General features: G+C 34.7%; 3 protein-coding genes across 3 annotated transcripts; 2 read left to right on the forward strand and 1 right to left on the reverse strand.

Moving 5' to 3' along the window:
• The first annotated feature begins 146 nt into the window (after window positions 1-146).
• LOC132307622 (anaphase-promoting complex subunit 6) lies at window positions 147-17,987 on the forward strand. Its single transcript, XM_059805432.1, has 16 exons — window positions 147-647; window positions 2,047-2,181; window positions 2,881-2,954; window positions 4,888-4,927; window positions 5,146-5,191; window positions 5,433-5,512; window positions 5,700-5,881; window positions 5,983-6,108; window positions 6,224-6,298; window positions 7,559-7,684; window positions 10,112-10,181; window positions 13,144-13,226; window positions 14,560-14,673; window positions 16,167-16,266; window positions 17,113-17,148; window positions 17,665-17,987. Exons 1-16 carry the CDS (start codon window positions 402-404, stop codon window positions 17,785-17,787), a joined length of 1,656 nt encoding a protein of 551 aa, XP_059661415.1. The 5' UTR covers window positions 147-401; the 3' UTR covers window positions 17,788-17,987.
• Window positions 17,988-18,118: 131 nt separating this feature from the next.
• On the reverse strand, window positions 18,119-20,853 carry LOC132307623 (pathogen-related protein). Its single transcript, XM_059805433.1, has 4 exons — window positions 20,640-20,853; window positions 20,405-20,537; window positions 18,576-18,874; window positions 18,119-18,379 (listed from the first exon to the last, which is right to left on the reverse strand). The coding sequence occupies exons 1-4, from the start codon at window positions 20,793-20,795 to the stop codon at window positions 18,221-18,223; spliced, it is 747 nt and encodes a 248-aa protein (XP_059661416.1). The 5' UTR covers window positions 20,796-20,853; the 3' UTR covers window positions 18,119-18,220.
• Window positions 20,854-24,833: 3,980 nt separating this feature from the next.
• On the forward strand, window positions 24,834-25,784 carry LOC132310354 (3-hydroxy-3-methylglutaryl coenzyme A reductase 2-A-like). Its single transcript, XM_059808538.1, has one exon. The coding sequence runs from the start codon at window positions 24,936-24,938 to the stop codon at window positions 25,473-25,475; it is 540 nt and encodes a 179-aa protein (XP_059664521.1). The 5' UTR covers window positions 24,834-24,935; the 3' UTR covers window positions 25,476-25,784.
• Window positions 25,785-27,193: the final 1,409 nt, after the last annotated feature.

Below are 27,193 nucleotides of genomic sequence, written 5' to 3' on the forward strand. Positions count from 1 at the left end.
TCAAAAGATCCCAAAGTAAAATTCTTAATTTAATAGCTAAGAACATGAATTTTGTATGTCAAGAAAACCTACATACTAATTAGATGCATTGGTGATGTCATGTGCTCGGAAAAAACTATGAATCTCTTCCATAAATGTCTTACAAATGCTCTCATTGGAGAGTATCCATATGGTTGCTCCCATTTTTTTGGATTTGAATTCTGATTCACTCGCAATATAAAATCTAGGCCCAGGCCCATACCACTAACAAGTCCTTCGCAAAGAAATGAACCTCCCGCTCTTTTGACCCTTCCTCTCGTCAATAATTAAACCCTTAACCGGTCCTCCTCTCTCTCTCTCTCTCCAAAAACCCCTCACAAAACACACACTCTGAGCAAATTCAAATTCAAATCACAAAAAAAATGAGGGAAGAAGAAATAGAGAAGCTGAGAGGTGTGGTTAGGGACTGCGTGAGCAAGCATCTCTACTCATCGGCGATCTTCTTCGCCGATAAAGTCGCTGCCTTCACGTCGGACCCCGCCGACATCTACATGCAGGCCCAAGCCCTCTTCCTCGGCCGCCACTATCGCCGCGCCTTCCACCTCCTCAATGCTTCTCAGATCGTCCTCCGCGATCTCCGCTTCCGCTACCTCGCCGCCAAATGTTTGGTAGGTCTCTTCCCCATTGTGCTGTCAATTAACTAATAAAAAGTTCAGTTCGTCTAATTCATGTTTGGCTCCCTTTTTTTATATACTAGATCTTTTGAAATTTCGAGTTTTTTGTTTGTGCCAATTTTTTTTTTTTTTTTTTCAATTATCTCTTCGTTAATTATTTGTTTTGGTTATTATTATTATTTTTATCTTTATTTGTTAATTAGTACTTGTATGGACGGCTCATTTAGATCTTCTTCAGGCGTTTGATTGCCTGTAGGATATTTTATAGCTTCTTCTTGTTCTTCTAATTTTTGGAAAAAAAGTAGTTTGCAAAATTTGGAAATGTGAATTAGGTCGATATATAAATAAACATTTGAAACTCATATTGCGTGTCTAAATAAACATATATATAATGTATGAATATATATAGAAATAAATGCATCCATAGTCCGTTTACATGTGCCAAATATATAAATTCATATGCGACCATATGTAAGTGCGTATATATACACAAAGTAAAAATGTCAATTCATTTTTTGTGTGTTTAAAATGGTTATTCAAAAATAATTTAAAAATATATTTTTTCTAATTGGAATAAAAGAGTGATTTAAATGTTTAATTGTGTGTGTGTGCGCGTTTTGAAATATAAACAAGAAATAAGGGCTTGAATGTTACCACAACCCGATAAGCATGGATCAACTTAAATTTTGAATCTCAGTAAATTAAAAACGTACTCTTTTTCACTCCTAATAGGCAAGGAGCTGGAATAAAATTCCAGTTTTAGGGATTTGTACGAGTTTATGCTAGTCATAGGGCTATTTAAGGTAGTTACATAAACCACCTGATTCTTTTTAGATATCAATAAAATCTTAAATTAGTTGATACAGTTTGTTGCTTCAACATGTTTGGGACATCAAGCTATACCTGCCACTTGTTTGATTCTGTGTACTTTTGGCTCAAACTCAAGTGCCGGTAGTTGCCAAACAAAATGACTGCAAAAAATAACTCATGAGCTATTGATGTGGCGGTCCTTGTTATTTCTTCATAACTTTAAATTTCCCATTACATGTTCTATTATGATTTAGCTGACTTGAAGTAGTTGGAAAAAGGCTTGGGCCTTTACAATTACATTCAGTAGTAATGGCGTGCATAATACATCATTGAAAGCATAATATCAAAAGTTAATGTGTGGCATCTGGAACTCTTCTATTTGGTACATCTATTAGGGAAAGTTTGTTTATCATAATATATACTTTTGCATTCTAGATTCTTAGTATTTACACAACTAAATGCTAAACCTTAGCGGTTTAGTGAAATAGTCATTGTTCTATTATGTCGTGGATATGTATTTTAGCTATCGCTATATAGTTTATTAAAACTTATTTGCTATTTTTAATTAAATATATATGATCAGGAGGAACTGAAGGAGTGGGATCAATGTCTATTAATGCTTGGTGATGCTAAGGTGGATGAACATGGAAACATCAATGACACGAGGGATTACAATGTCATGTATTTGGACAAAGATGCGGAAGATCGTGAAATTAATGTAAGGTTATGTTCCTTTTGACACATGTAACTGATCTATTGATATTGCTCTGATATGAGATGAGATGGATGTCCTGCTAGCTAACTCACAAGTCACAACTTTCAACTCTTTGGCTTTGGAATATCAAGGCCCATTTACATAAATGGTTATTGTATCTATTATTTGTCTTGTTTTGGAAGAAACCGTTGCATACTTGCAGTTGAGTCTAGCATGAAAGGTCACAGGACCTTCACAAGTTATGGCCAATGTGAAATTGGGTCAATTTGGGGCTCATTATTAGATCTGCTCTATGGATCATGCCATTTGTTAATGTCTTGTCTCTGTCACTTATTGCAAATTGTTAGGGGATTTTTTTAAGAAATTGTAATGCCAAAAAAGGACATAGTATATGAAACTTTGATGTTGTTTCTATCATCTTTTTCTTCTTATCAAAAAAAAGAAAAAAAAGAAAAAAGAAAAAAAAGTTGTGTTGCACTTTTGCTTGGTCAATTTACACATTTATGAATCTATTCACCAACTTTTTTTGTTTGGTAGCTTTAAGAGTTTATCTGTTTATGATGATCCTTTTATCCATCATTGATTGCTAAAATTCTGTTGTTGATATTATATGCTATATTGGAGAGGACATATGTCAATTCCAGGATTGTATGATTGCTATTAAGTTTTGAGAATGAGATTATATTTTTCATTCATGATCAGATTCTGTCAGCCATATGCTTTCTAAGAGGCAAGGCGTACGGAGCTTTGGAAAACCGTGCCCAGGCTCAGCAGTGGTAAGTTCTAGCTGTCTTGTGGGGTATTCAATGCTTCATGCTCTTGATATGTTTTTGAAATATATGATTTGCGTAATTCTGATTTAATCATTCTTATAATTTATGTATCATAAAACTTCATGTTTACAATATTCTGCAGTAATATTCACATATGATTTTGAATTTTATCTTTATGTGTATGAATCTATACCTATTGTAAAATGGTTAAATTGTTTAAGTGTGGCATGGCATCCAAAAAGCTGGGATGGGGTTGGGTTTGGTTTTTACTTTTGAATAAAAGTATATATAAAAAAACAAATACCTTAGTTGTGCTTTTTTTTTTTTTTTTTTTCTTGCGGAGGGGAGACATTGTGGAAGTTTGATGTTGGAAGATTGAGATGAAATGTTTGAAATGATATATAGAAAGCATGACTTGTTCTTATGACTGAATGTTCAATGCAATTACAGAAGGTACATTTGCATTTGGAGATAAGTATGTTTTATGCCATATGATGTTCCCTACACAGGTAGCCTGATTGAGGTAGAGCCCCTTGTAACAACAATATTCTGAAGGCATGATGTGGGACCCACCAGAAAATGTTATGGCACATTATGTGTTGTTTTTTATTACTGGGTGATGTAAGGAGATTTTATGAAAATTTGCCTTAGCTATTAAGTTATAGAAAGTTCTAGGGTCTTAAGAATGAGATTTGGGTCTTGTATAGTCACTATGTTGTGTAGGATTGAGCTTAGAAGCTTATTAAGTGCTTCCAGCCTCCTTGGTCTTCTAAAGCCTATAATTTGGTCTCTTCGGAAAACAGAACTATACAAGTGATCGACTGAATATAGTGAAATCTGCAGCAGGTTTGAGCTCTATCTATTTCTTCTTCCTCCTCTCCTCTCCTTTCCTCTCTCTTTTGTTTTCCTCTCTTATCAGACTCTATCTACCTTTCTCCCCTAATTTGCTCGATTTCTTTGACGTCTCTTTTTCTTCTTATTTCTTTTTCTCAGTTGTAATTTGTGTCTTCCTGTGAATGATTAGAAAAGAGAAAATATCATATAGATCCGAGGTAGATTGGGATAGGTGGAAGTCGAGACTAGGAGATCTGTTAGAGGTCTTAGTGATCAAGGAGGCTGAATTTTAGCTACCAAGCATTGTAACTCCCAGGATCTCAAAAAGCTATCGATTAAACTGCTGTTATGGGCCATGATGATAAATTGGATACTGAGCTATAGAACTTTGCAGAGTCCTTTTCCTGACTTGAGCACTTGTGCACCTAGGGTTTCTTTAGCCTTCATAGTAAGGTTTATCTAAGGAGAAGAGGTCCTTGCAATGGTCTTCGAGTTCTCGAGCGGATCTGAGGAGAAAAAGCTCTTTGGCAAGTTTTATATGAGAAAAAGAGGTTTTTGCCATACATATGCTGTCTACTGGCTTATTTGGAAAAACAGTTTTTTGCAATGATGTGTCTGAAAAGAAGTTGGGGCTCCATTGAATATCACAGATGCTTTTAAAGAGGTGGCGAAATCTTCTTGAAGTCTCTCATGCAACGATGTCTAAGGACAGTTCATGACAAGTAGATGCTGATGTGGCAAATTGGCAATTGGTCTGTGCCCGATACCCACATAATTTACTGAACCCTACCAGAATTTACGTTAAAATTGCAAATGGCTTACAGAGCCAGAAATGATTTCTATAATTAGTTTTGTGGTGAACAAGGTGGAAGCCTGTCTTGTGCTTATTATTGCTGTTTCATTCCACACCTGGGATTCGTTTTTTATTTTTTTTTATTTTATATTTTATGATGTTCTTTCATTTCTTTCTGTTATTATTTTTTTTCTTTTTCTTTTTGTTGTTGAACAATGTATTTGTTTTAATATGTTGGTTATATTGAATATGATTTATATATCAGTTGAAGGAGCTCAATTAATTTTATTCTATTTATGATTTCTCAAGGTACAAAGCTGCTATTAAAGCTGATCCTTTATGTTATGAGGTATGTGTAGGTGCTTTACAAATAGCATAAATATTTTATTCTATTTATGATTTCTAAATGAACAATTTTTATATTTAGGTTTCTGCAGTCATGATTGTTTTAATCATTTTGCTGGAAACATGTTGTAAACTGTTTTCTTCGTTAGAATATAGTTGGTCAATCTTTATAAATTTTCTTATTATTGTTATCAATTTTTGTTTATTTTCCTCCCTTTTCAGGCATTGGAATGTCTTATTGAGAATCACATGCTTACATGTGAAGAAGGTGAGTTATTATATTTACTTTGTCATTTATATAACTGAGGTGTAATGTGAAAGGAGAATGAAATCATGGCATCTGATATCTGATTTATGATTTTTTTTCTGTCACCTTTTCTTAAATTTTTGTGGGATCTGCTACAATCATCTACAGAATGCAGTTGCTTTTGCCTTGTATTATTCCATAGAACTATGTAATTTGCTCAGAGGATTTATTATGGCTCATATGATTTGCCGTTGAATTTCAGAGACAAGTCTACTTTCATCACTGCAATTCGCTCCTGAAGATGGATGGCTCTCTTCCTTCTATTCATGTTTGATAAAGAAGGTAAGCATTTGCAACTGGAATATTTTATAGTTTGTGTTGTATCTTTGGTTTCTTTTGGGTCCATGAAGCATTTGGAATTCCAAACTATGCACTAACTTCTTCATTTGTACTAGTTTCACTGATTATAACTATTGTGCTGTGTTCTTCTGCGTAACGGCCAATGATTTTTCCTTCTCATTTAACACAGTATGATAAAGAAAATGTTGTAGAAGCCAAATTCAAAGAACTCGAACAAGAAGCTTTTAATATTAAACCTTCGGAACAGTCTTTCATTTGCACATTGAAAAACAACACTGATCTTTTGGCCTGCAAAGCTGAATACTACCACCAGTGTGGCGAATATCAAAAATGCTTTGAACTAACTTCATTGTAAGTTGGTCTGCTTTCAAATCAAATAATACCATTAACTTTTACTTAACATACCTAGCTTGACTGGAGCTTTTATGTTTGTTGTAATCCATGCAATCTAGATTGCTTGAAAAGGATCCCTTCCATCTGAAATGTACCTTGGTGCATTTAGCAGCTGCTATGGAGCTTCGAAATTCAAATGAGCTCTATCTTTTGGCATGCAACTTAGTCAAGGACTATCCTCAAAAGTGAGAATGCTTTTTTATTGTTTTACCTTTTCTTCTACACTTATGCTTTTATCCTTTTTGTTTTATGCTGAATTTAAAATTTTTGCATAATTATTTATTTGTTCTCAATTCTTAGGTCTCTGTCATGGTTTGCTGTGGGTTGCTATTATTATTGTATCAAGAAGTATGATCAATCACGCCGTTATTTCAGGTAATAATCGTGCACTTTCAGTTGAACTTAACCCAACTTTTTAACAGATTGTAACATGTCTATTTCTTTGAGTTCCATTTTTTTCCCTTGATATTCAGGTGTTATTTTAGGTGTCAATACATTCAGCTGTATCATCATCCACACAATTTAATTTCCATGAGATGCTTAGGTTGTTACTTATACTAATTATTGATTTTAAAAAATGCTACGTTGTCTACTGTACATTTAGTTTATATATTTTCTTAGTCAATGCATTAGTGTCATCTGCCAGCAAAGTCAACACTTAGGGAAATCCAAGGTGCTACAAGTGATTCATTATTCAAATGCAAAGCATTTAACGGAACATTTGTTTTTTGGAAAGTTTAAGAGGTTCAAGCAAGTGGTGACATTGAAGGGATGCATGAGAGAGACAAAATTGAGCATGTGACGGGTATATAGTTTGAGGTGGATAGACACAACAGAATATGATCACCCGATTTGATGGTGATATGTAAACATCAAGGTGAATTGACAGTTAATTGTGAAGTTTTAATTAAATCACTTTTTTACTAGGGATATGAGGGTAGTGTTTGGCTTTTCTACTAAACAAAATGATTGGTTTTAAGGACTTCCATGTTCAAATTTTTTAGGGGGGTTTCTTAAGGGCTAGCATAGGGGATCCAAGGTGAGAAGATGGACTGTTGACATTAGTTTATTATGAAGATAGAAATTGTTGAACCAGTAATTTGGGATGTTGTGGTCCGACTAGCTTGTAATGACTACTTTTATGAATGGTATCTTTGGATTTGCTTGTTTATTGCCTTAAGTTACCCAGGAATATAATGATAAATACAGGCTTCGGAAGGAAATCATGGGAATGTGTAGCTCTTTGGGTAGTAAGAGGAATATAGAGGAGGCCCCCTCCTTGGTGTGCTCTTGCAGTCTTGCTCTCTGTATATCAGCTCTTGGAAAAGTTTCAATGGATCCTTGTTAGGCTTGGTTCAGGAAGGTGACCTTGGGAGTAGATGCTGGTGTGGTGGTGTAGGAATGGTTTGTGGCAGAGCATCGTGATTGGAATTTAGTGAAGTTTTGAGATTGAGTTCCCATGTGGTAACTGCTGTTTACTGGGCTACGGGTGGTGTTTTTCATGCACTAAGTAATGTCAGATTCATAGTTTTGAACTCATAATTATGTTTTCTACTATCCTCTCTTTAATTGTTTTTATTAAATTCCTAGGGTGTTTATTTTTTCTGATTTCTCATCCATTATTTTACTTGACAGCAAGGCTACGAGTCTAGATGGAACATTTGCGCCGGCATGGATAGGTTATGGGAATGCTTATGCAGCTCAAGAAGAGGGTGACCAAGCAATGTCAGCATATCGCACTAGTGCTCGTTTATTTCCCGGGTAATTTTTGATATTATTCTGTAAGGCCCTTTCTTTAATCTAATATTATGTCTCTTTCAACAGTAGAAGCATTGTGTAGAAAAACTTTTTTGCTGAATTTTAGTGATCTTGAATAGCTTTTACTTCGTGACTTATATTCTGTTGTCTGCCTATTTTTTCCCCTGAATTTTTTTTTAATTAGTATTATAATTGAAATATGGCTATAAGCATAGCTCATATCCCTGGAACCTATACCTTGTGGACAAAATGATCACAAGGTAAATTAATCTTGGTTTTTGTATACGTAGGTATAGATTTTACGATTCACCTTTAATCTTGGTTTTCACATTTCATACCCTCTACAATTGCTTTATTTCATGGTACTTTGTGGATAAAATGCTCCTCTATTTTAAATAAACACCTTATTACTTCCAAAAAAGGGTGAAGTGAAAATAACACCCCTGTAGTCTGAAAAGTGTGCTAATAACACCCCTCGCTTTCAAATCCCTCCCTTGTAGTATGAAAAGTGAGCAAATAAGGGCTTCTGACCTCCTAAATGGTATGTGTGGATCATGCGACTAAAAAAAGGCCCTTTAATACCCATACTACCCTTTTGGACTTCCCAAACTACCCCTCACTCATTTCTACATATAATAATCTTATTTAATATATATTCTCTTTCTATAAATACTCTCTATCTATATATAGTATATTTTCCCTCTCCTATCTTATGGCTCTTTCTCTCTATATATGTAATTTCTCTTTTGGAATTTTTATTCTCTATAAATTCCAACTGCATTTTTTTTTTTTTTCCTCTATAAATTCCTATTTCTATTATTTATCTCTCTATAAAAGCTGTCTTTATATTTTATTATTTTTTCTCTCCATATATTTTATTTATTTTCTCCAACACTTCTAGATTGAACCAGAGTATGTTTCCGGCAGTCGTCAGGTTCAGGCACTAGTAGCCCCATCAACGCCTTCTTCAACTCCTCGTTCACATCCCTTTCTGTTGCCTTACCGCCAAACCCATTCTATTCTGATGATCTCTTATCACCTTTGCAATTCTGATTTAACTTTACCACCAAAACTTTTGACCCCTTCTTTGTACTTGCCAAAATCAACCCTTCCGGCCTACTTTGCACCAACAATTTTCGACCAAATTGGTGGTTTCGCCTACCAACTCGAGTCTGTTTAAACCCAAAAAATTCATATCATACCAAATTGGGGGTTTGATGAATTATTACATAAATTCAAGTTGGTAGTAATGGATTCATAAATTCTCTCATCATATCAAACCATAAATTCCATGGTGAAAAATTGAAAGAAAAGATTTCTAATTTCTTTCAATTTTTCTCAAAAACGTTCCCTTTCCTTCACTTTCTCAGCAACCAAACAGAATTAAAATCCAAATCAAAATTAAGCAAACTGAGATCAGATGATGATGAGGAAGTAACAGTCCTCCAACGAGACCAAGTCCAAGAATCTCCAACAAGAGCTTGCTTCCACTGGAGAGGTATGTAGCAGCGAGGAACATCATGTAACCATATACGATGATGAGGAAGAGATTACTGAGTGTGGTGGTGGTGCGGGGAATGAAACCGTACGCTTGATTGCAAAACTCTTCTGTGAAGAACTGATCGAGCCGAAGAAGTTGCGAATCTGGCAAATTGCCGTGAACACTGTCGGAGATGAAACCTGAGGATGGACGGCCGGTGATGAATCGGTGGTAGGAAAGATTGCAAAGGAAGAGAAAGAGGGGAATAGTTGAGAGGAAGGTGAGAGATCGTGTGTGAGCAATGTTTGGGCTTGTTGATGTGTTGTTTCAGAGATAGATATGCTCCCTGGTGAGTGATGAAGATGAAGAGAGAGGAGCGTATGGTTTTTTTGGTTCCACATGTTTTTTGTTTCTAGTATGTCCCTTTCGGTAATTTCAACTCCTAGGTATTTTGTATTATATTTCTTATTAGTAAAATAGAGGGCTTTATCGTCTTTTCATCCATCAGATAATTTTAATCTGACAAAAAGCCCTTATTTGCTCACTTTGTATACTACAGGGTTGGAATTTGAACGCGAGGGGTGTTATTTGCACATTTTTCAAACTACATGGGTGTTTTTTGCACTTCACCCCTTCTAAAACGTAATTAAACACAAGTAGTATAGGCTCCATGATTTTAGATGACATGCTTGCCATTGAGTGTGGGTCATGCCTTTTTGGTTGTAAATAAAGAGATTGTTGTATTTTTTCTACCTAGTTGGTACTCACACAACTCCCCTCCAAGGAGTTGTTTGAGATTGTTGTATTTTTATTTTACTTTTCATGGTCGTGACCATACCTGATAGTGCTTTACTGATTGTTTCTTTAGGTAGTATATTGGAAGTCCTCTTATTACTCATGAGCAATGAATTGTCTTTTACAGGTTGAATCTTGATATTCTCTTATTCCAGGTGTCACTTACCAACTTTGTACATTGGGATGGAATACATGCGAACCCATAGTTTCAAACTTGCTGAGCAGGTAATATACCATTTTACCAACATTGGTAATTACAATTTGTGATTCTGATTTTGGTTTTAATTGTGAACTCCTCTCTTAAAACGATAAAGCAATACAAAACATGGTGGTGGTCTGGAGTTATTGTTAACTACTCAATTAATGCAGAATTGATTGTGATAAAATTTTGCCATCCAGTTGCTAAGTGCTAAGTATGGATAACAGCCCCCTTTCTTGAGCCCACCATTGCCACTGCTCTCCCTAACACCCTGTTCTTCATCCTCTCATCCCTCTCTGTCTCTCTATATATATATTTATATACATGTATGTATATATATCTGATCTTGTTTACTCTCATTGAAGAATCATACAACCATTTGTGGTGGTGCAATTATAATCAGTCCCCTATCGCTGAATCTCCACCAGTACTACTGCCTGTCACCCAAGTCGCACAAATGTATATCAAAACTATAAGTGATTTAATGAGGAGACCCATGAAGAAATAAACCGTGAAAAACTGATATTCATAGAATCCGTCTGGTCTTCTCTCTATACTCTCAGGAACAAACTCACTTTCGCTTTCTAAGTTCTCTCTATTCAGTGGTATCACTAATCGAACCAGTTGTCGTCCTTGTCTCTAGACATATAATTATGAGTCACAGTTCCCCAAAAGAGACATTCTTTTTGGGACAGGGGGAGTATTTCCTATGCGCGTGCCTATAAACCCATCATTTCACCGCCATTTTGATAAGAATCTCCATCGTCTACTGTCTGCACCATCAATTTTATTAAACCAATACAATCAGTAGTATTTCCTTTAGCATGGATGAAAATGTATTCACATATCAATTATCTATAGGTTAGTACCTCTTTGTGCTTGTTGTAGTAATGCTACATGGTTATAACTTATATTTCTTCTCATGTGATTAGTTATGACACAAGCCACATAGAGATCCCAAATATCACCGACTGATTTGTCTTCTCCCAGATTTCCAACTTTCGAGAAGAGTTTCAAGTGAGGTTATCTTCTTGACTGTTTCCTGTAATGGTTTTGGGTGGTTGGTTGGGAGAGGAAATGGAGGGGAGAGAGAAGCAGGTTGAGAGATGGTATAGAGTAGAGATGGGTAGAAAGAAAGAAAGGAAATAGGGAAATGCTGAACAGAATTGTAACCAACCCCCCCTATCTTTGTTCTTTCTTTCTTAAGACAACTAAATCCAGCGCCATCAACCAAACTGTACCCCCTTTGACATCTCCATAGTTGTTAAAGGCTCAAGGCGCACAAAAGCGCAAATGCCTCCTGGAGCCTGAGGCGTGCGCCCGACTGAAGCAAGGCGCACGTTGAAAAAAAAAAAAAAAACAAAACCCACCCAATAAAGTATTAAAGATGCAATAGTATATATAAAGATGCAAAAGTCAACTAAATGAATTACTTAAGTTAAATATTCAACATAAAGATGCCAAAACCAAGTAAATCAAGTTCTTGAGTTCAATAGTGAATAATCAAACATATTAACATAAAGATGCAAAAGTCAACTAAGGAGAATTATGAGATAAAACTAAAACAAACATAACACAAGGATGTGATATATTTTCAAATCAAATCAATTTTATTTTCTATAAGCACCATGATTGATTCTATTTTTCATTTTTGGGTAAGTGATTTAACAACTAAACATTCTTTCAATAATAGAACCTAATTATATGAAAATAATATAACAGTACATGAGTAATTATTTCATTTTAATAGTACATGAGCGATTTACAATTTGAGATTGTCTTCTATAATTTAGAGTACACTTAACTAATTATTTCATTTTAACAAAATTAGATAAAAATGCATTTCCTCAAACCAATAACATGTTAGAATGGAACAAATACAGCTGTTCACACAAATAAATCAGGATCACTCAAATAAATAAAAAAATAGTGAGAGCAATACATTGTACTAATCTAATCCAAGGCTTCCAAGCAGGTAAATATAAAGTACCTCACACAAATAAATAAAAAAATAAAAAGAAGAAGAAAAATAAAAATAAATCTGCCAGGAGAGAGCCGTGACTCGAGAGAAGAAGAAGAAAAAAAGAAAAGAAAAAGAAGAATAAAACTCGAGAAGAAATAAATAAATAAAAAGAAGAAAAATAAAAATAAATCTGCCAGGAGAGAGCCGAGACTCAAGAGAAGAAGAAGAAGAAGAAAAGAAGAAAAAAGAAAAAGAAAAAGAAGAATAAATTGAGAAAAAAAAATAAAAAAATAAAAAGAAGAAGAAAAATAAAAATAAATCTGCTAGGAGAGAGCCGAGACTTGAGAGAAGAAGAAGAAAAGAAGAAAAAAAAAATCTGAGACCGATCCGGCGGATCCGAGAAGAGAAGGAGGAGAGAAGAAGAAGAGAAGGAGGAGAGAAGAAGAAGAGAGAGAAGGAGAACTTACCTGCTGGCCGACGCAGATCCGAGAGTCCGAGTGCCTTCGCTGCCTCTGTCTTCTTTCCTTTGCTTTTTGCTTCTTTTTTTTTTTTTTTGTTTTTTATGTTGTAACTTGTAGGCTTTCAGCTTTCTATTATATTAATAAAATAATAGAATAGAAATAATAATAATAATATAACAACAATACACAAACAATAAACAAACAAAAACAAAATAACAAAAAGAAGTAAAAAACAACTTTTCAAACAGGCACGCCTTTAGAGCGCTTGTAGCCTGGCGCCTTGGTGGGAAAGGCGCACGCCTTACTTAACACAGCCGCCTTAAGTGTACCCAAGGCGACAACATGGCGCCTGGAGGTGCCTTGCACCTCAGGTGCGCGCCTTCGGCGCCTTTGACAACTATGGACATCTCCACTGTCAAATTTTCTATGTTGAAAAAATTTGCAGCCTAGAAAGTTAAATATTAACTATTGAAATGCTATTATGATGTGGTAAATCTTTCTCATTGTTGAATCTTAAGATTTATTATTTATATCTTCAGTATTCTGATAAGATTTTGTCCTCAGTTTTTCATACAGGCAAAGACGAAGTGTCCTTCAGATCCACTTGTATACAATGAACTTGGTGTTGTTGCTTATCATATGAAGGAGTAAGGACAATTGCCCCACATGAAATATATTGCTGGAGAGAGTTAGTGTATCATTACCTTTTTGATGAATAAGATGAAAATAGAATTCATTTGGCCAACTCCGTTCACATGGGATAAAAAGCAAGGATGATGATGTTAACTTTTTGATATTTTTAATGGGATTGAATCTGCCAAAATAATTATAAGTTGTTGGTTGCTGAATTATATCAAGATAGTATGGATATATTTAAAAGAAGTGATTGTAGGATGAACAATATTGAAGCTTCTGATTACAAATGGTGAATATTGTATTTGTTGAGTTGAGTTGTGTACATAAATTACATACGTATGCTATAAATATTGTTGTGTTCTCTCCCTCTTCTTCTTCTTCTTCTTCTTAAATAATCTGTCATATCGCCTATTCAGTAATTTTTTATTCATGTCCATACTTTCATAGGAAGTTGTCTGTAGATGCTGCTTCTGTGCATGAGAGGCCTATTTTTAGAATGCGATATGTGTCCTGATTTGGTTGTTACTGTAATGAGTTATTGCCCATGGTGGTTTGAAACTTTGAATGGAGAACGTAACCTTCATATTTAATGAGGGTTATATTCTAGTAATTCAGTAAAATACTAATAAATAATAATCTAAAAATTTGGAGCTGCTTCACAACTCAGCATTATTATTATTATTATGAGCATTAGTGCTGATACAATGGGAATTTGAAATGAATTATTAGCAGAAAGATAACTACATTGATAAGGAATTATAGAAAGGCTTCAGTGTCATTTCAGAGTCTCCTTTGATTCTACTTGAGTTGAAATCATGACAGATGCAAAGATCTTTTACTTACCAAAAGATGGTGTGTAGCATCCTCATTTTGTGCTTGTTAAACTGCTGCAGCAATATTTATTATTGAGATTTTTTTGCTAGTATAGTATGAATATTGTTAGTGCTATTCTGTATATATCAGTTTTAGTTATCTAATCCAATCTGTCATTTATTGTCTTCTAATTTGTATTTACCGAAAGATGGCGTGTAGCATCCTCATTTTGTGCTTGTTATACTGATGCACCGATATGTATTATTGATGTTTTTGCTAGTATATTATGAATATTGGTAGTGCTATTATGTATATATCAGTTTTAGGTATCTAACCCAATTTGTTCTTTATTAATGTATTCTAACTCTTTTTTTTTTGGGGTTAAAATAATGTATGTATTCTAACTTGTATACATGTTCTCATTCATATTCAGTGCAGTTTTCTCTGTTAGCCTGGTTGCCCTTCTTTTCCTCTTATTCTTCTTTTAAAAATAATATCAAAGTAATTATTTGTCTTTTGAACCTCTTTCAGGTATAACAAAGCTGTGTGGTGGTTTGAGAAGACTTTGGCTTACATTCCATCGTCATTGAGTGAAATGTGGGAACCGACCGTGGTTAATCTTGCTCATGCGTTAAGAAAGTTAAAGTATGGCAAATTTTCTGCCCCGCAATCTTTGTTTGCTTATTATGTTACATGACCACTTTGTGCAGATACTTTGGTGGGTCTTTATCAAGTCCACCCTCCCAACACCCTCGATCAACCCCCACCACGTGCATGCTAATCATTTTCCTATTAGTTTAGACTAATGTTTTCTTTCAAATTGATGCATCATTATAATTGGATTTCTCTAACTTTATATTATGGATGCATTTGTTGCACTGTTGATCTTAGCTTTTCTACCTAAAGATTTCCAAAATACATTGTGCTAAAATTCCCCAGAGACCTAGAAAGAATAAAAAATGCAGCTGCCTATAAACTTTTTAAACAACTAACTATGTTCCAATACATGATAATTAGTGTTTTGGTTGTGTTGATTGGATTATGTATTGATCAATAACTGCAATCCTACGAAGCCAATATCTGAATTATATTTCTTATTGCTTTGGTGCTATTATATGGATAATGGGAGCTTTTTGGGTTTGCTCAATTTGATCCACAATATGATTACCTTTGACTCGAAGTGTCAATTCTATGGTAACTTATGATATTCACACAATTTGATCCAACATATATATATTTTGGGGTTATATTTCATCTCTATCAATTCTATGGTAATCTATGATATACTTTTGGTGTGCTTTGGCTTCCACAATTAAGGAAGGGAGAAATTAGCTTAATTATCTAAGGAAGGTGTATGGAAACAATTCACCTGGCACTTTTGGAGTTTCATTAGGATGCATTGGATGACATCTTATTTTAAACTAATGGCTAGAGCTAAAAATGGTTGAAGTACAATAACAATTTTATAGGATACCACTCATCTCTGGAGAAGAAACTTTTTGCAGGAGAAATTCATGTACATTGATGTATGGGGCTCATGTCATAAACGTGCACTTAATGATTTTGTAATAAAAAGGTGATGAGTGGTGAGAGTTAATGGTCTGCCAGCTGGGTGGTCATGTGGTGGTGGTTGTGGTATTGACAATTTCTTTGTTATTTAAGAATTATTTGTTATTGGTTCTGTTTGAAATTTGAGAATGTTTGGGAATGAACCGGAGAAGATTGAGGATGAAACTGATAGCGACAAGTATGACATGTTCAGAGAATGAGGACTTGTTATAATCCCATGATTTTTCTTTAAATTTTGGGATATCAAATATACTTCCAAAATTAACTATAATATGCGACTATTTGGCAGATATAGGAATTTAAAAAATGCATGGGATAAGTTTGTGGTGTCATTCATTTGATAAAAAGACCAGATGAGTTCACAATTTTAGAGTAATTTGGAATTTGAAAATTTTGTGGTTCTTTTTTAATCTGAATAAATGTTTTTGTTTCTCTGAGAAAATTAATGCTTTTGATTCTCCCCCTTAGAAATAGATTCTGGTGCCATCTTGGTATTATTTATTGTAGAAACTAAAGTGAAAACTTATGTGATCTGCTAAGCCTAATTATATGGACCTACATTGTATCAGGAAGTACTGCGAGGCAATAACATACTATGAGAAAGCACTTGCATTATCAACAAGAAGTTTGAGCACTTATGCGGGTCTTGCGTACACTTACCATTTGCAGGTATTTTTATTCTTGAAACATCTTATTTTCTCTCAGTTGTAGTTTAAAATGATCTTTTTGAAGGTATAAATGGAGAGTTTTTGAGATGATTTCTATTGTTGCTTTTAAATATCTATCTGACAATTGGAGCTTAAGGTACCTGGGCAATGGCATGTTTGATGACCATAGTTATATATATATATATATTTGAAAAATCAAATGGAATGGAAATTCTGGCAGATAGTGACAGTTCCAGTTTTCTGACATCAGGGCTACTTCTCTGGGCTTGTTTATGAACTTATTAATTTAATCATTCTCAGGATTCTATACAGAACACTAGATCAATAAACTTAAAACTTTGATCTGGAAGTTTTAAGATCCGTTTCGTGGCATTTAGAACCAATTGGTAGTTTCTCCTCCTTATTTGTGTCCAGATCTTTTATTGTGGTTGCCTCCATTTCCTTGAAATAGTATTAAGCCCATAAACAAAATTTCAGTTGAATGGTTAGTTTCTCTCCCTTGATGGTATGAACTGGTGTGCACCTTTTAAAAAATGGTTTATTATTATTATTATTATTTATCATTTCTGCTGTTTTGATAGACTATGCTGCTGCCAAAGCAGTTCTAGCATAGTGCTGTTAGATGTCTAAAATGGAGGCTTGGTCAGGCCTCAATTCTTTTCACATGTCGTGCAGAGAAAAATAAGAAGGAAAAATATAGTCAATAAATTGTCACATACTTAATTGACTAGTAAATTAAGCACTTACACTTCAAACCCAGATTATGCATTTGGTTTAAAATATAACCCACTTTCATCCATTGCAATGAAAACTTCTGTTCATGGTTCAGTTTTTTCCCCTTGTGCAGGACAATTTTACTGCAGCGATTACATACTATCACAAGGTAAGTTATATTCTATCATTTTTTTTTTTTTTTTTCTCTCTTAGTACTTTTTAAGAAAGAAAAAATATGCCTAAACCTACACGGGATAACTGGATAAGAACCTGTTACTACTTTTGATCAACAGGCTGGTGGTCACAGGGCAAGTTATTCAAACTTCCTTATGCACTGGCGTGACCTTACATAAATAGTGCGCTAAACAGTACTGTATAAATAGTGTGCTAATTATTGAGAAATTTTTTTTCATACTATTATAATTTTGACCACCGGCAGTAAGTTACCCAAACTTTCCATATGCACTGTCACGAAAAACACCACATTGGTTGGAAGTCCAAATGTTTCATACTATTACTGAGAAATTGTTTTTCATACTCGTATAAATTTACCAAAACGTTTTCTTTATAAGATTTATATATCAAAGCATGAAAGATGATGCGAAACCCATGAACACGGTATATTTTCTGTCCATTTTGCAACACCGTCGCAGATTCAGCCTCATTATACTTTTGTTTTTGTCAGGCTTTATGGCTGAAACCAGATGACCAGTTCTGCACAGAAATGTTAACTTTGGCGCTTCTAGACGAATCCCGTCATGGCACAGACCCCAAAACTGAATCTCGTAGGAACGAAGTCTTCTTTTAATGGAAATTCAAGCAACAACAGATTTGTTACTAGTGTTGTAATTTATTTGTAGTCAATTGTATACTGCTGGAGATAGATCAAAATATTTTGTTTTAGGTAAATTTAGTTTTTTTATCAACCAAACAGACAAATTGGGTGATAGCTGTTCTGTATTTGTATCTTGTGTTGAATTATCGAGGCATTTAACAGAGTTGTAGAAATTAACTTGTAGAATGATCCTCGTCATTTGGTGTATCTTGCACTGCACCATAAATATTTGATGATGGTTTTGAAGCTCGTTTACTATTATATAGAATCATTTATGATCAATGACCATGACCCGTGATATATGTTGGGATTGACTAGGTATTGTGTTATTAAAGGTGAAGGAGAGACAGAAACAGGAAAGATGAAGGGGAGAGAGCTCAGGCATAGAATTAAATATAGGTTTCTTCTACTTGTTGAACGGACAGTGACGGGTAGATGTTGCAGTATTCTCGGGGACTTGTTTGGTGTGAGATTCAGTGATCGGTGATCCCTTCAGTAGACCCCCAAAAAGCTCTGCTGGATCGTAGTAAACTTCAACATCCTCGGCCCTCAGGGACTCATCAACCTATATGTATAAAAAGAGCATTTCAGCTTTAATGAGAGATTATTTCATGTTATCATTCTTATGCGATTGTTGGAATAAATTTTTAATTTTTTTCTTTTCTTTATTTATTTATTTATTTATTTTTGGTTGTGTTATGGGTGTCGATGTATTTTCAATGTAAATCTACATGTTTAGGTGGGTGTGTGTATTAGCATACCTTGAGAATTCCCATCCCACTGAACTCAACCATCTCCCCGGTTGGAGCATGACCTTTGAAAGGTCCCTCAAAGTAACCCCAATGCCTGAACTTGTAAGCAATCACAGGGGGTCCAGAATGAACACTGAGCACTTCCCAAGCAAAACCGCGAGGAAAAGCTGATCGGAAAGCATCATGAGATGACTCGAAGCTCTCTTCATCGGCTTTGTAGTACTTAAACTCCTCTGGCAGAGAATTCTTCAACAATGCGTTGTAGCTCCCAATCCTGAGAGTTTCTTCTGCTGGTAATCCCTCTCTTCCTGCCCAAAAGGAGCAATCTATGGTTTACATGGTCTTTCTTCACCGTCTGATGTCATTACTTACATGAATGCAAAATTGTTTGTTAGGTTCAAATTATGGAAAGTTGGAAAGGAGGGAGAGACGGAAGAGGTAGTACTGGGCGAGAGAGAGAAACAAATCTTTTCCTCCTTTGTTTGGATAGGCAGGAAAAAAACAAAATAAGGGAGAGGACAATTTTTTGATAAGTTAATTAAAGATGCAAAATGGAAAAGAAACCATTTCCGTACCCATTTCCTCCGACTTTTGGAGGGAATAGAAATGGTGATTCTGGGCATTACTTTCTTGTCTTCCAAAATAGAAAGTTTAGGACTTAAGTTTTCATCAGAAGATATGCAAGTGTGTTTCTTCTAAGTATATATATATATATCGGCTTAATTTGTTTGGGCTTGCCCTTTTTCTAGGCCAGTTTTTACCTTCCTTCTCTTTCTATACAATTTACCATTCACCGAATAAAATAAATAAATTATATAAAAGTATTTACTACTCACCAAGGGAAAAAAATTTTTTTGTAAAAAAGTAGGTGAAAAAGATGAAAGACAATTTTGTTTAGTTGAAGAAAGAAAAGTCCCCTCCTTCCAACTTTTCTTTCTTCAACTAAACAAAATTGTCTTTCATCTTTTTCACCTACTTTTTTACAAATTTTTTTTTTGCCCTTGGTGAGTAAATACTTTTATATAATTTATTTATTTTATTCGGTGAATGGTAAATTGTATAGAAAGAGAAGGAAGGTAAAAACTGGCCTAGAAAAAGGGCAAGCCCAAACAAATTAAGCCGAACAGGCTACAAGGGCCCCAAAGAAAGAAAATTAACTCTGCCAACGACCATATATCACTTACATGAATGTGTGTGTGTGTATATATATATATATAATAATTTTTGGTTCCCAAAATATAACACTTGTTTTGAGATAGAAAAAATATATTATTGCTTAGGAGAGCCTTTAATTTTCTACATTTTTCATACCTACCAAATAGGATCTTTAATAATTTCAGAAAATTTCTTCAAAACCAAGTGAAGAACTAACTAACCACGACCTGTCTTCGACAAACAAGTGGATAAATTAAGCAAACAGTGAAGAAACACAATTTTTTCTCATACAAAAAATATAGAAATATGGAGTTTCAAAAATCAACTTTCAAAGTCACGAGTCAAACTAATTTAACATTTCTCAAACTTGTGGAATTTTGTCCGAGTATGACGTTTATACAGAAAAATAAAGCTTAAACTATCTTTACTATTTCAAAGTACCATTTTCGTGCATATAAGTATCACTCTCGTGCACACTGATACTAATTTTATTATTATTATTATTTTTTTTGTGCAGACCAGGTGCACAAAAAATTGTACCTGAAGAGTGATACTTATATATACAAAATTTATGCCAAAATATATTCTCCATATACGTATATTTGGTTTAACATGAGTGAATTGAAAAGAATAATGAAAGAGCAACAAGGGATTTAATTATTTGTATGGTTTGATTGATATACCATTAACAATGAGCTTGAACTTTTCGGGGTTTATGGTCTTGAAATCTTGCAAGCGAGTCTTGTAAGAGAGTTCCATTTCCCACGACTTTATAGCATTCTGAACTATTTCTTCTAGGGATCCTTTAGGCCATTCCTGCAAATCATTTTATGTTATATATATATATAACACATAGATATATATATATATATATATATATAGTCATAGAGAGAGAAGAAGAAGAAGAAGATGGGAAACCTTGGTTCTGCCTGCTTCAAAGAGCTTATTGACGTCATCAAAAGTGGGAGGAGCACCGTGTCTCCAATGGATGTTTCCATTAGCTTCTTCCTCATGCAACAAAGACCTGTACTTGTCTCCTCCAATTTTGATTGATGCTTCATCCTTACTAGCCATGATAGCAAGCTCTAGATGGATATTTGTTCAAACTTGCAAGAAAAGTGAAGCCAGTATAGGACTTTTATAGATAGATAGCACAGTCAAAGTTGCTAAAATAAAGAAATGAGATATTTTATTGGACTGTCTTTATTGTTATCCTCACAGTGACATGTGGTACCGAGATTTCTTGTTTTAAAGAGGATGTTGAAGGTCCGAGCAGAGATTGAGTGTTTCACTTTGTTAGGCATAATAATAATAATAATAATAATAATAATAATAAACTATCTATCACAATTTTTTATTTTGTAAGGGTTGTAAATGAATTGAGTTAAGTTTGAGCATGTTTGGGATCGTCTATTTCATTTTGGACTCAACTTAAGATCATGACAAGGTTAGAATGTTGAGTTCGGACTCGATTCATTTAACAATAAAATTTGTTCAAACTGTTCGTGTTGAAGATCATTAAGCTTATTTATGAACATAAATGAGTCTAATGTTCATAAAAGTGTTCATAAGCATGTTCATAAATTTATGTAATGTTTATGAATGTGTTTACGAGTTGATGTTCACAAACATATACAAGCCCACACAAGTCTATATTCACGAGCCTACACAAACCGAGTTAAATATTGTTCGGTATAGATTCGTTTACTAAACGAAATTAGAAATCGAGCTCGGCTCGGCTCGTGTCGAACATCTATTTATAACCCAATTTTTAGCACACATTTGACACTTTAACAAAGAATAAAGTTACCCTTTTTCAAGCAAAAACAAGTGATTTTTTTTTTTTTTTTGATAATTAAAACATGTTAAGTGTTTTGACATGCATTAGCCGAAGGATTACCAAAATGTTTCTCTAGCATAGTTCTAATTTGAAGATTAATTATATTATAAATTAATCGATAATATTTTTATCCTATGATGCAAGCTCTATAGCTAGTATGTGTTTCATTCACTGCATCAAAGGATAATATTTTTTATCCTATGATGCACACTCTATAGCTAATGCATTTTATAATGAACACGTCAGCTATAGGTAATGAATAATTAGGTTGACTTTATATTAATCTCATTAATTGTTTTCTGATGTAATACTGAAACTTTGACAGTGATATGAAACTGATATAAATCTAATAAAATCAAAAGAAAGCCAATGAAATGAGATTGCATTTGGGAAGGCGCCTACATCCACTAATTAATTGATGTTTCTAACTCTGAATGGATCAACGTGTCAATAGCCTCATCAGTAGATAAGCATATAGTCAAATTGATTAGGAGTTTTGAAATTATGAGTTAAAAAATTTTTTCTTAGAATAGAAGAAAAAAAAGAAAGAAAGAAGTACGTATATGATATTTATAATACTAAATTCCGGGAAAAAATGATATAAAACATATATACAGGGGCAGTAAATTATCCGAAAATGTTGAAACATGCAAATATTGTTCATGTCAGTTAATTTTTAACGTTTAACGAGCTAATTTCATTTTCCTCAAATTTTTATAGCATTAACCTGAATCCATCAGCCTTGCTTCTTCTTTTTTTTTCAATTTTTCCCCCAAATTAACGAGGAAGGCATAATATGTTCTCTCAGAAACTACCAATTAATTGTTCCTAAAATTTTTATAGCATTGGCCTGAAAAAATCTCTATTCTATATCATATTATGTACTCTCTTCTGATATTGAATGTTTTAAAATTACTTTTAATTCACACAGTGGGTCCCTGTGCAGTTGGCATCAATTATTGTGGCATGACAATATTCAACTTTAGAGTTGAATCAACGATTTAATGAGCATCACAATATATACTGTAATATCCTACTCTACAAAATTCAACCTACAACTATGGCTCGCCAAAAACTTGGGCACAAGGTCTTCGGATCTAACCTGGGTAACCTCCATTTTTATACAAGGCGGTTTGTTTTTAGACTTGAACAAAGTTTCATGATTAGAGTTATTATCGATCTTTCGAACTTACGACTGTAAGGTAAACTTTGAATATATGCAATCATTCGTTTTGTTAATCTCTTTTAACAAACATTAGTTCGGTGATAGGATCATAGATGCTTTCATATATACTAGAAGCTAAGCTCCCATTGGCGTGCTAATGTATTTTGATGTTAGTGAACCAATCAGAGAAAGAAGATTACTAGCTAGCTTGTCAAAGACCTTTTCAGCTTGACTAATCTCTCACTTCATTCATGGCTTGTATATAAATGTAGTGTGCAACTTGATTTATATGAGGTATTCATAGAAGTATGAGAGTAAAAAACAACGGGCTACTTCTTTTAAAATGACACATTAATCTGAATCAATAGCTATCATAAATTGTCCCACCAAACTTGTAAATGAATATCAAATGACACCCTGAAGGATAATCACTGTGTATTTTACTCACTGGAAAACATAGTTAATAGTATACATCTAATTGTTTGTTGGCACAAATTTAGTTTTGGATGTTGCACCTTGTATTTGATAGCGACGCAGATTCAGAAGGAGTGGACTAATATTTTTTTGAATGAAGTAATATCAGTAATAATAATAATATTATTATTATTATTATTATTATTTAACTAGGTTAAAATTGACTATCTTATGGTTTCACTTACCTTTAATTGAATCCCATGGATCGTCATTGTTATGATATTTCAATGTAACTAAATTTCCATTTTGGAGATTTATCTTCATTGATAAGGTGACCATTAAAGATTCAATGACCAACATTACTCACATTAAGTTTTTTCTCACATCCTTTCGTAAAACATAAATTTTGAACGGAATTTGTCAACATAACACATATTATTGTACCATGTTATACAACTTGGTTTTAAACTAGAGTGTAGGCAATTTGCATGAGCCCAACGAGAAACTAAATATATAAATATTACTAGAATAAAAAGTAATCTAAGCCTTATCCTATCTTAATTAAAGACAAATTAGGGTCTTAACCCTACTACTGTTGAGTTGGATTGAGTTTACGGGTAAATTTGGATTTGAATTTAGATTTAGGGTTTTATAGTTCGAGTTGAAAGAATTTGGTTCACCAAATGATATAATGTAAGTTTGGTATGCATGTACAGAGCTCAATGCGAATCTGATGTTGAGACTCGATATTGTGCACTAAAATTACGCGTTGAAAGAATTCAATTCACTAAATGATATAATGTAAGTTTGGTATACACGAACAGAACTCAATGCGAGTCTAGTGTTGAGACTCGGTATTGTGCACCAAATGTAGTTTTGGTGTATTGGACCATCGTTTCAAAGAGGTGTGAGATCTTGATCCAATCTTATTACATGAAAATAAAATGAATTATGGGAACTAAGCATATTATGTGAGACAGGGCCGGCCTTGGTCCAAGGCGACCAAGGCGGTTGCCTAGGGCCTCAGAATATAAGGGGCCTCCAAATTTATAGGCTCATGTATGATGGGCCACAAAAAAAAAAAAAAAAAAAAAAAAAAAAAAAAAAAAAAAAATTACAACCAAATGCAGCAAATCAAAATTTATAGGCCATGAATGTTGGGCCACCAAAAAAAAATTTATAACACAGCAAAGGGCCTCAGGAATGATGGGCTACCAAAAAAAAAAAAAAATTTATAACACAGCAAAGGACCTTACATTTAAGGTCCGCCTCTCGAGATTTTTTCAATTTCATGGCAGGCCCAAATGTGTGATTACATTTATAGACACAGCAACTTTTTTTTTTTTTTTTGACCCAGAACTCTCCACAAAGCGGCCTTTACGAACCCCAACACGTGGCAACAAACTAGAAATACTGCAACCTGCCCCATAGTTACAGCACCAGATTAATCAACAAAACTAACAGGCTTAGTAGAGAACCCAAACACTGGCTGCTGGTGTCACAGTTCCAAGCCCCCACCGTCACTGGTAACCCGCCGACGGCCATAGACACGACAACTTATCATCACGTCACTAGGAGTCACTGTTTGACCAATTTAATAAGTATCCAAAGCATAGGTGTGGCCTGGCGTCAACTCTCAAGTCCAGTCCAACGCGCCAAGCCAACCTTCATTTCTTCTCAATAAAAAAGAAACACACCTCCGCTAGCTTCTCCGTTCAAGCAAACACCAACTCCATCACTCCTCTCCCTCCCACTTTCTCTCTCCTCCTTTCTCTCTCTACTCCGCCCGACCAAAATGGACGTTCGCAGGCCACAATCCAAGTCCCTGGGTCCGTCCAAAACACTCTCCGCCGGTGGACCTCTCAAACCCCACCAGCTGCAGTCCTCTTCCAAAGCCTCTGACGCTCTTCCTCTTCCTCTATACCTCACCAACGGCATATTCTTCACCCTCTTCTTCTCCGTCGCCTACTTCCTCCTCCACTTGTGGCGCGAGAAGATCCGCACCTCCACTCCCCTCCACATCGTCACCCTCTCTGAACTCGCCGCTGTGGTTTCCTTATTCGCCTCCGTCATGTATCTCCTGGGTTTCTTCGGCATCGACTTTGTCCAGTTCATTACCAGGGGTTCCGACGTCAACGCCGACCAAACCGCCGACGACTTCATCCTCGAGGAAGAAACCCGACGCGGACCCTGCGCTGCCGCCGACATTGACTGCTCCGCTAACGTTCCGGTTGTTCCTCCGCAGTCCACGGCGGCGCCGGTGACGGAGGAGGATGAGGAAATCATCAAATCGGTGGTGGCGGGGCTCGCTGGAATCGAGGCTCGGGAACTGTGACAGGGCAGGAACAATAAGGCGGGAGGCGGTGCAGAGGATAACGGGGAAGTTGCCGGTGGATGGGTTCGATTACGGGTGGATAAATGAGCCTAATGTTCATAAAAGTGTTCGAAAGTACTTTCATGAATTTATGTAATGTTCAAGTACGTGTAAACATGAGTTTGTGTTCACGGACATACACGAGCCCAAACTAGTATATATTTAGGAGCCTACACAAACTGAATCAAATATTATTTGGAGTAGATTCGTTTATTAAACAAGATTAGAAAATCCAACTTCGCTCCGCTCGTGTCAAAGATTTAGGTTGAAGTGTTTTGACATGCATTAACCGAAGGAGTACCAAAATGCTTCACTAGCATAGTTCTAAGATGAGGATTAATTATATTCTAAATTAACTGATAATATTTTTTATCCTATGATGCACACTCTATAGCTATTAGCTAGTAAAAGAGATGCTAAAAAACAGTATTGCATTTTATAATGAACACGTCAGCTATAGGTAATGAATAGTTAGGTTGACTTTATATTAATCTCATTAATTGTTATCTGGTGTAATACTGAAACTTTGACAGTGATATGAAAACTGATATAAACGTAATAAAATCAAAAGAGAGCCAATGAAATAAGTTTACATTTGGGAAGGCGCCTACATCCACTAATTAATTGATATTTCCAACTCTGAATGGATTAACGTTTCAATAGCCTCATTAGTAGATAAGCGTAGTCAAATTGATTAGGAGTTTTGAAATTATGCGTTAAAAAAATTTTTCTTAGAAAAGAAGAAAAAAGAAGAAGAAAGAAGTACGTAAATGATATATATAATACTAAATTTCGGGAAAAAAATTTGATATAAAACATATATATACAGGCAGCAAATTACCCGAAAATGTTGAAACATGCAAATATTGTTCATGTGAATTAATTTTCAATGTCTAACGAGATATTTTTATTTTCCTCAAATTTTTTTACCATTAACCTGAAAACATCATCCTTGCTCCTTTTTTTTTTTTTTTTTATCAAATTAATGAGGAAGGCATATTATTTACCCTCAGAAACTACCAATTAATTGTTCCTCAAATTTTTATAGCATTAGCCTGAAAACATCTCTATTCTACCTTATAATATTAAGTACTCACTTTTAATTCACACAGTGGGTCCCTGTGCAGTTGGCATGAATTATTGTGGCATGACAATAGTCTAATTAATTGAGAGTTGAATCAACGATTTAATGAGATCACATTACATAATATTCTACTCTACAAAATTCAACCTACAATTATGGCTCACCAAAAACTTGGGCACAAGTCCTTCCGATCTAACCTAGGTAACCTCTATTTTTATATTAGACTTAAACAAAGTTTCACAATCAGAGTTATTATCGGTCCTTTAAACTTATGACTGTTAGTTAAACTACCATCATTCGTTTTCTTGATATCTTAACAAACATTAATTCTGGTGATACGCTTTCATATATACTTGAAGCTGAGCTCCAGAGGCATGCTGATGTATTTTGATGCGAGTGAACCAATCAGAGAAGGAAGATTTCTAGCTAGCTTGTCAAAGACCCTTTCAGCTTGACTAATCTCATCATGGCTTGTATATAAATGTAGAAGTATTAGAGTCAAAAACAACGGGATACTTCTTTTAAAATGACACAGTAATCTGAATCAATAGCTATCATAAATTGTCCCACCAAACTTGTAAATGAATATCAAATG

This window comes from Cornus florida, unplaced genomic scaffold (assembly GCF_030987335.1).
Source record: "Cornus florida cultivar Cherokee Brave unplaced genomic scaffold, ASM3098733v1 CherokeeBrave_3.0.0_Hap2_Chr05, whole genome shotgun sequence".
NCBI lineage: Eukaryota > Viridiplantae > Streptophyta > Magnoliopsida > Cornales > Cornaceae > Cornus > Cornus florida.

Coding starts and splice junctions, on each gene's coding strand:
- LOC132307623 (XM_059805433.1), bottom strand. CDS start 20,795: ATGGCTAGTAAGGATGAAGCATCAATCAAAATTGGAGGAGACAAGTAC. Junction 18,875..20,404: donor GTTCAAGCTCATTGTTAATG/GTATATCAATCA, acceptor CCTTTTGGGCAG/GAAGAGAGGGATTACCAGCA. Junction 18,380..18,575: donor GTGGGATGGGAATTCTCAAG/GTATGCTAATAC, acceptor TTATACATATAG/GTTGATGAGTCCCTGAGGGC.
- LOC132310354 (XM_059808538.1), top strand. CDS start 24,936: ATGGACGTTCGCAGGCCACAATCCAAGTCCCTGGGTCCGTCCAAAACA.
- LOC132307622 (XM_059805432.1), top strand. CDS start 402: ATGAGGGAAGAAGAAATAGAGAAGCTGAGAGGTGTGGTTAGGGACTGC. Junction 5,192..5,432: donor CATGCTTACATGTGAAGAAG/GTGAGTTATTAT, acceptor GTTGAATTTCAG/AGACAAGTCTACTTTCATCA. Junction 16,267..17,112: donor CGTACACTTACCATTTGCAG/GTATTTTTATTC, acceptor CCCCTTGTGCAG/GACAATTTTACTGCAGCGAT.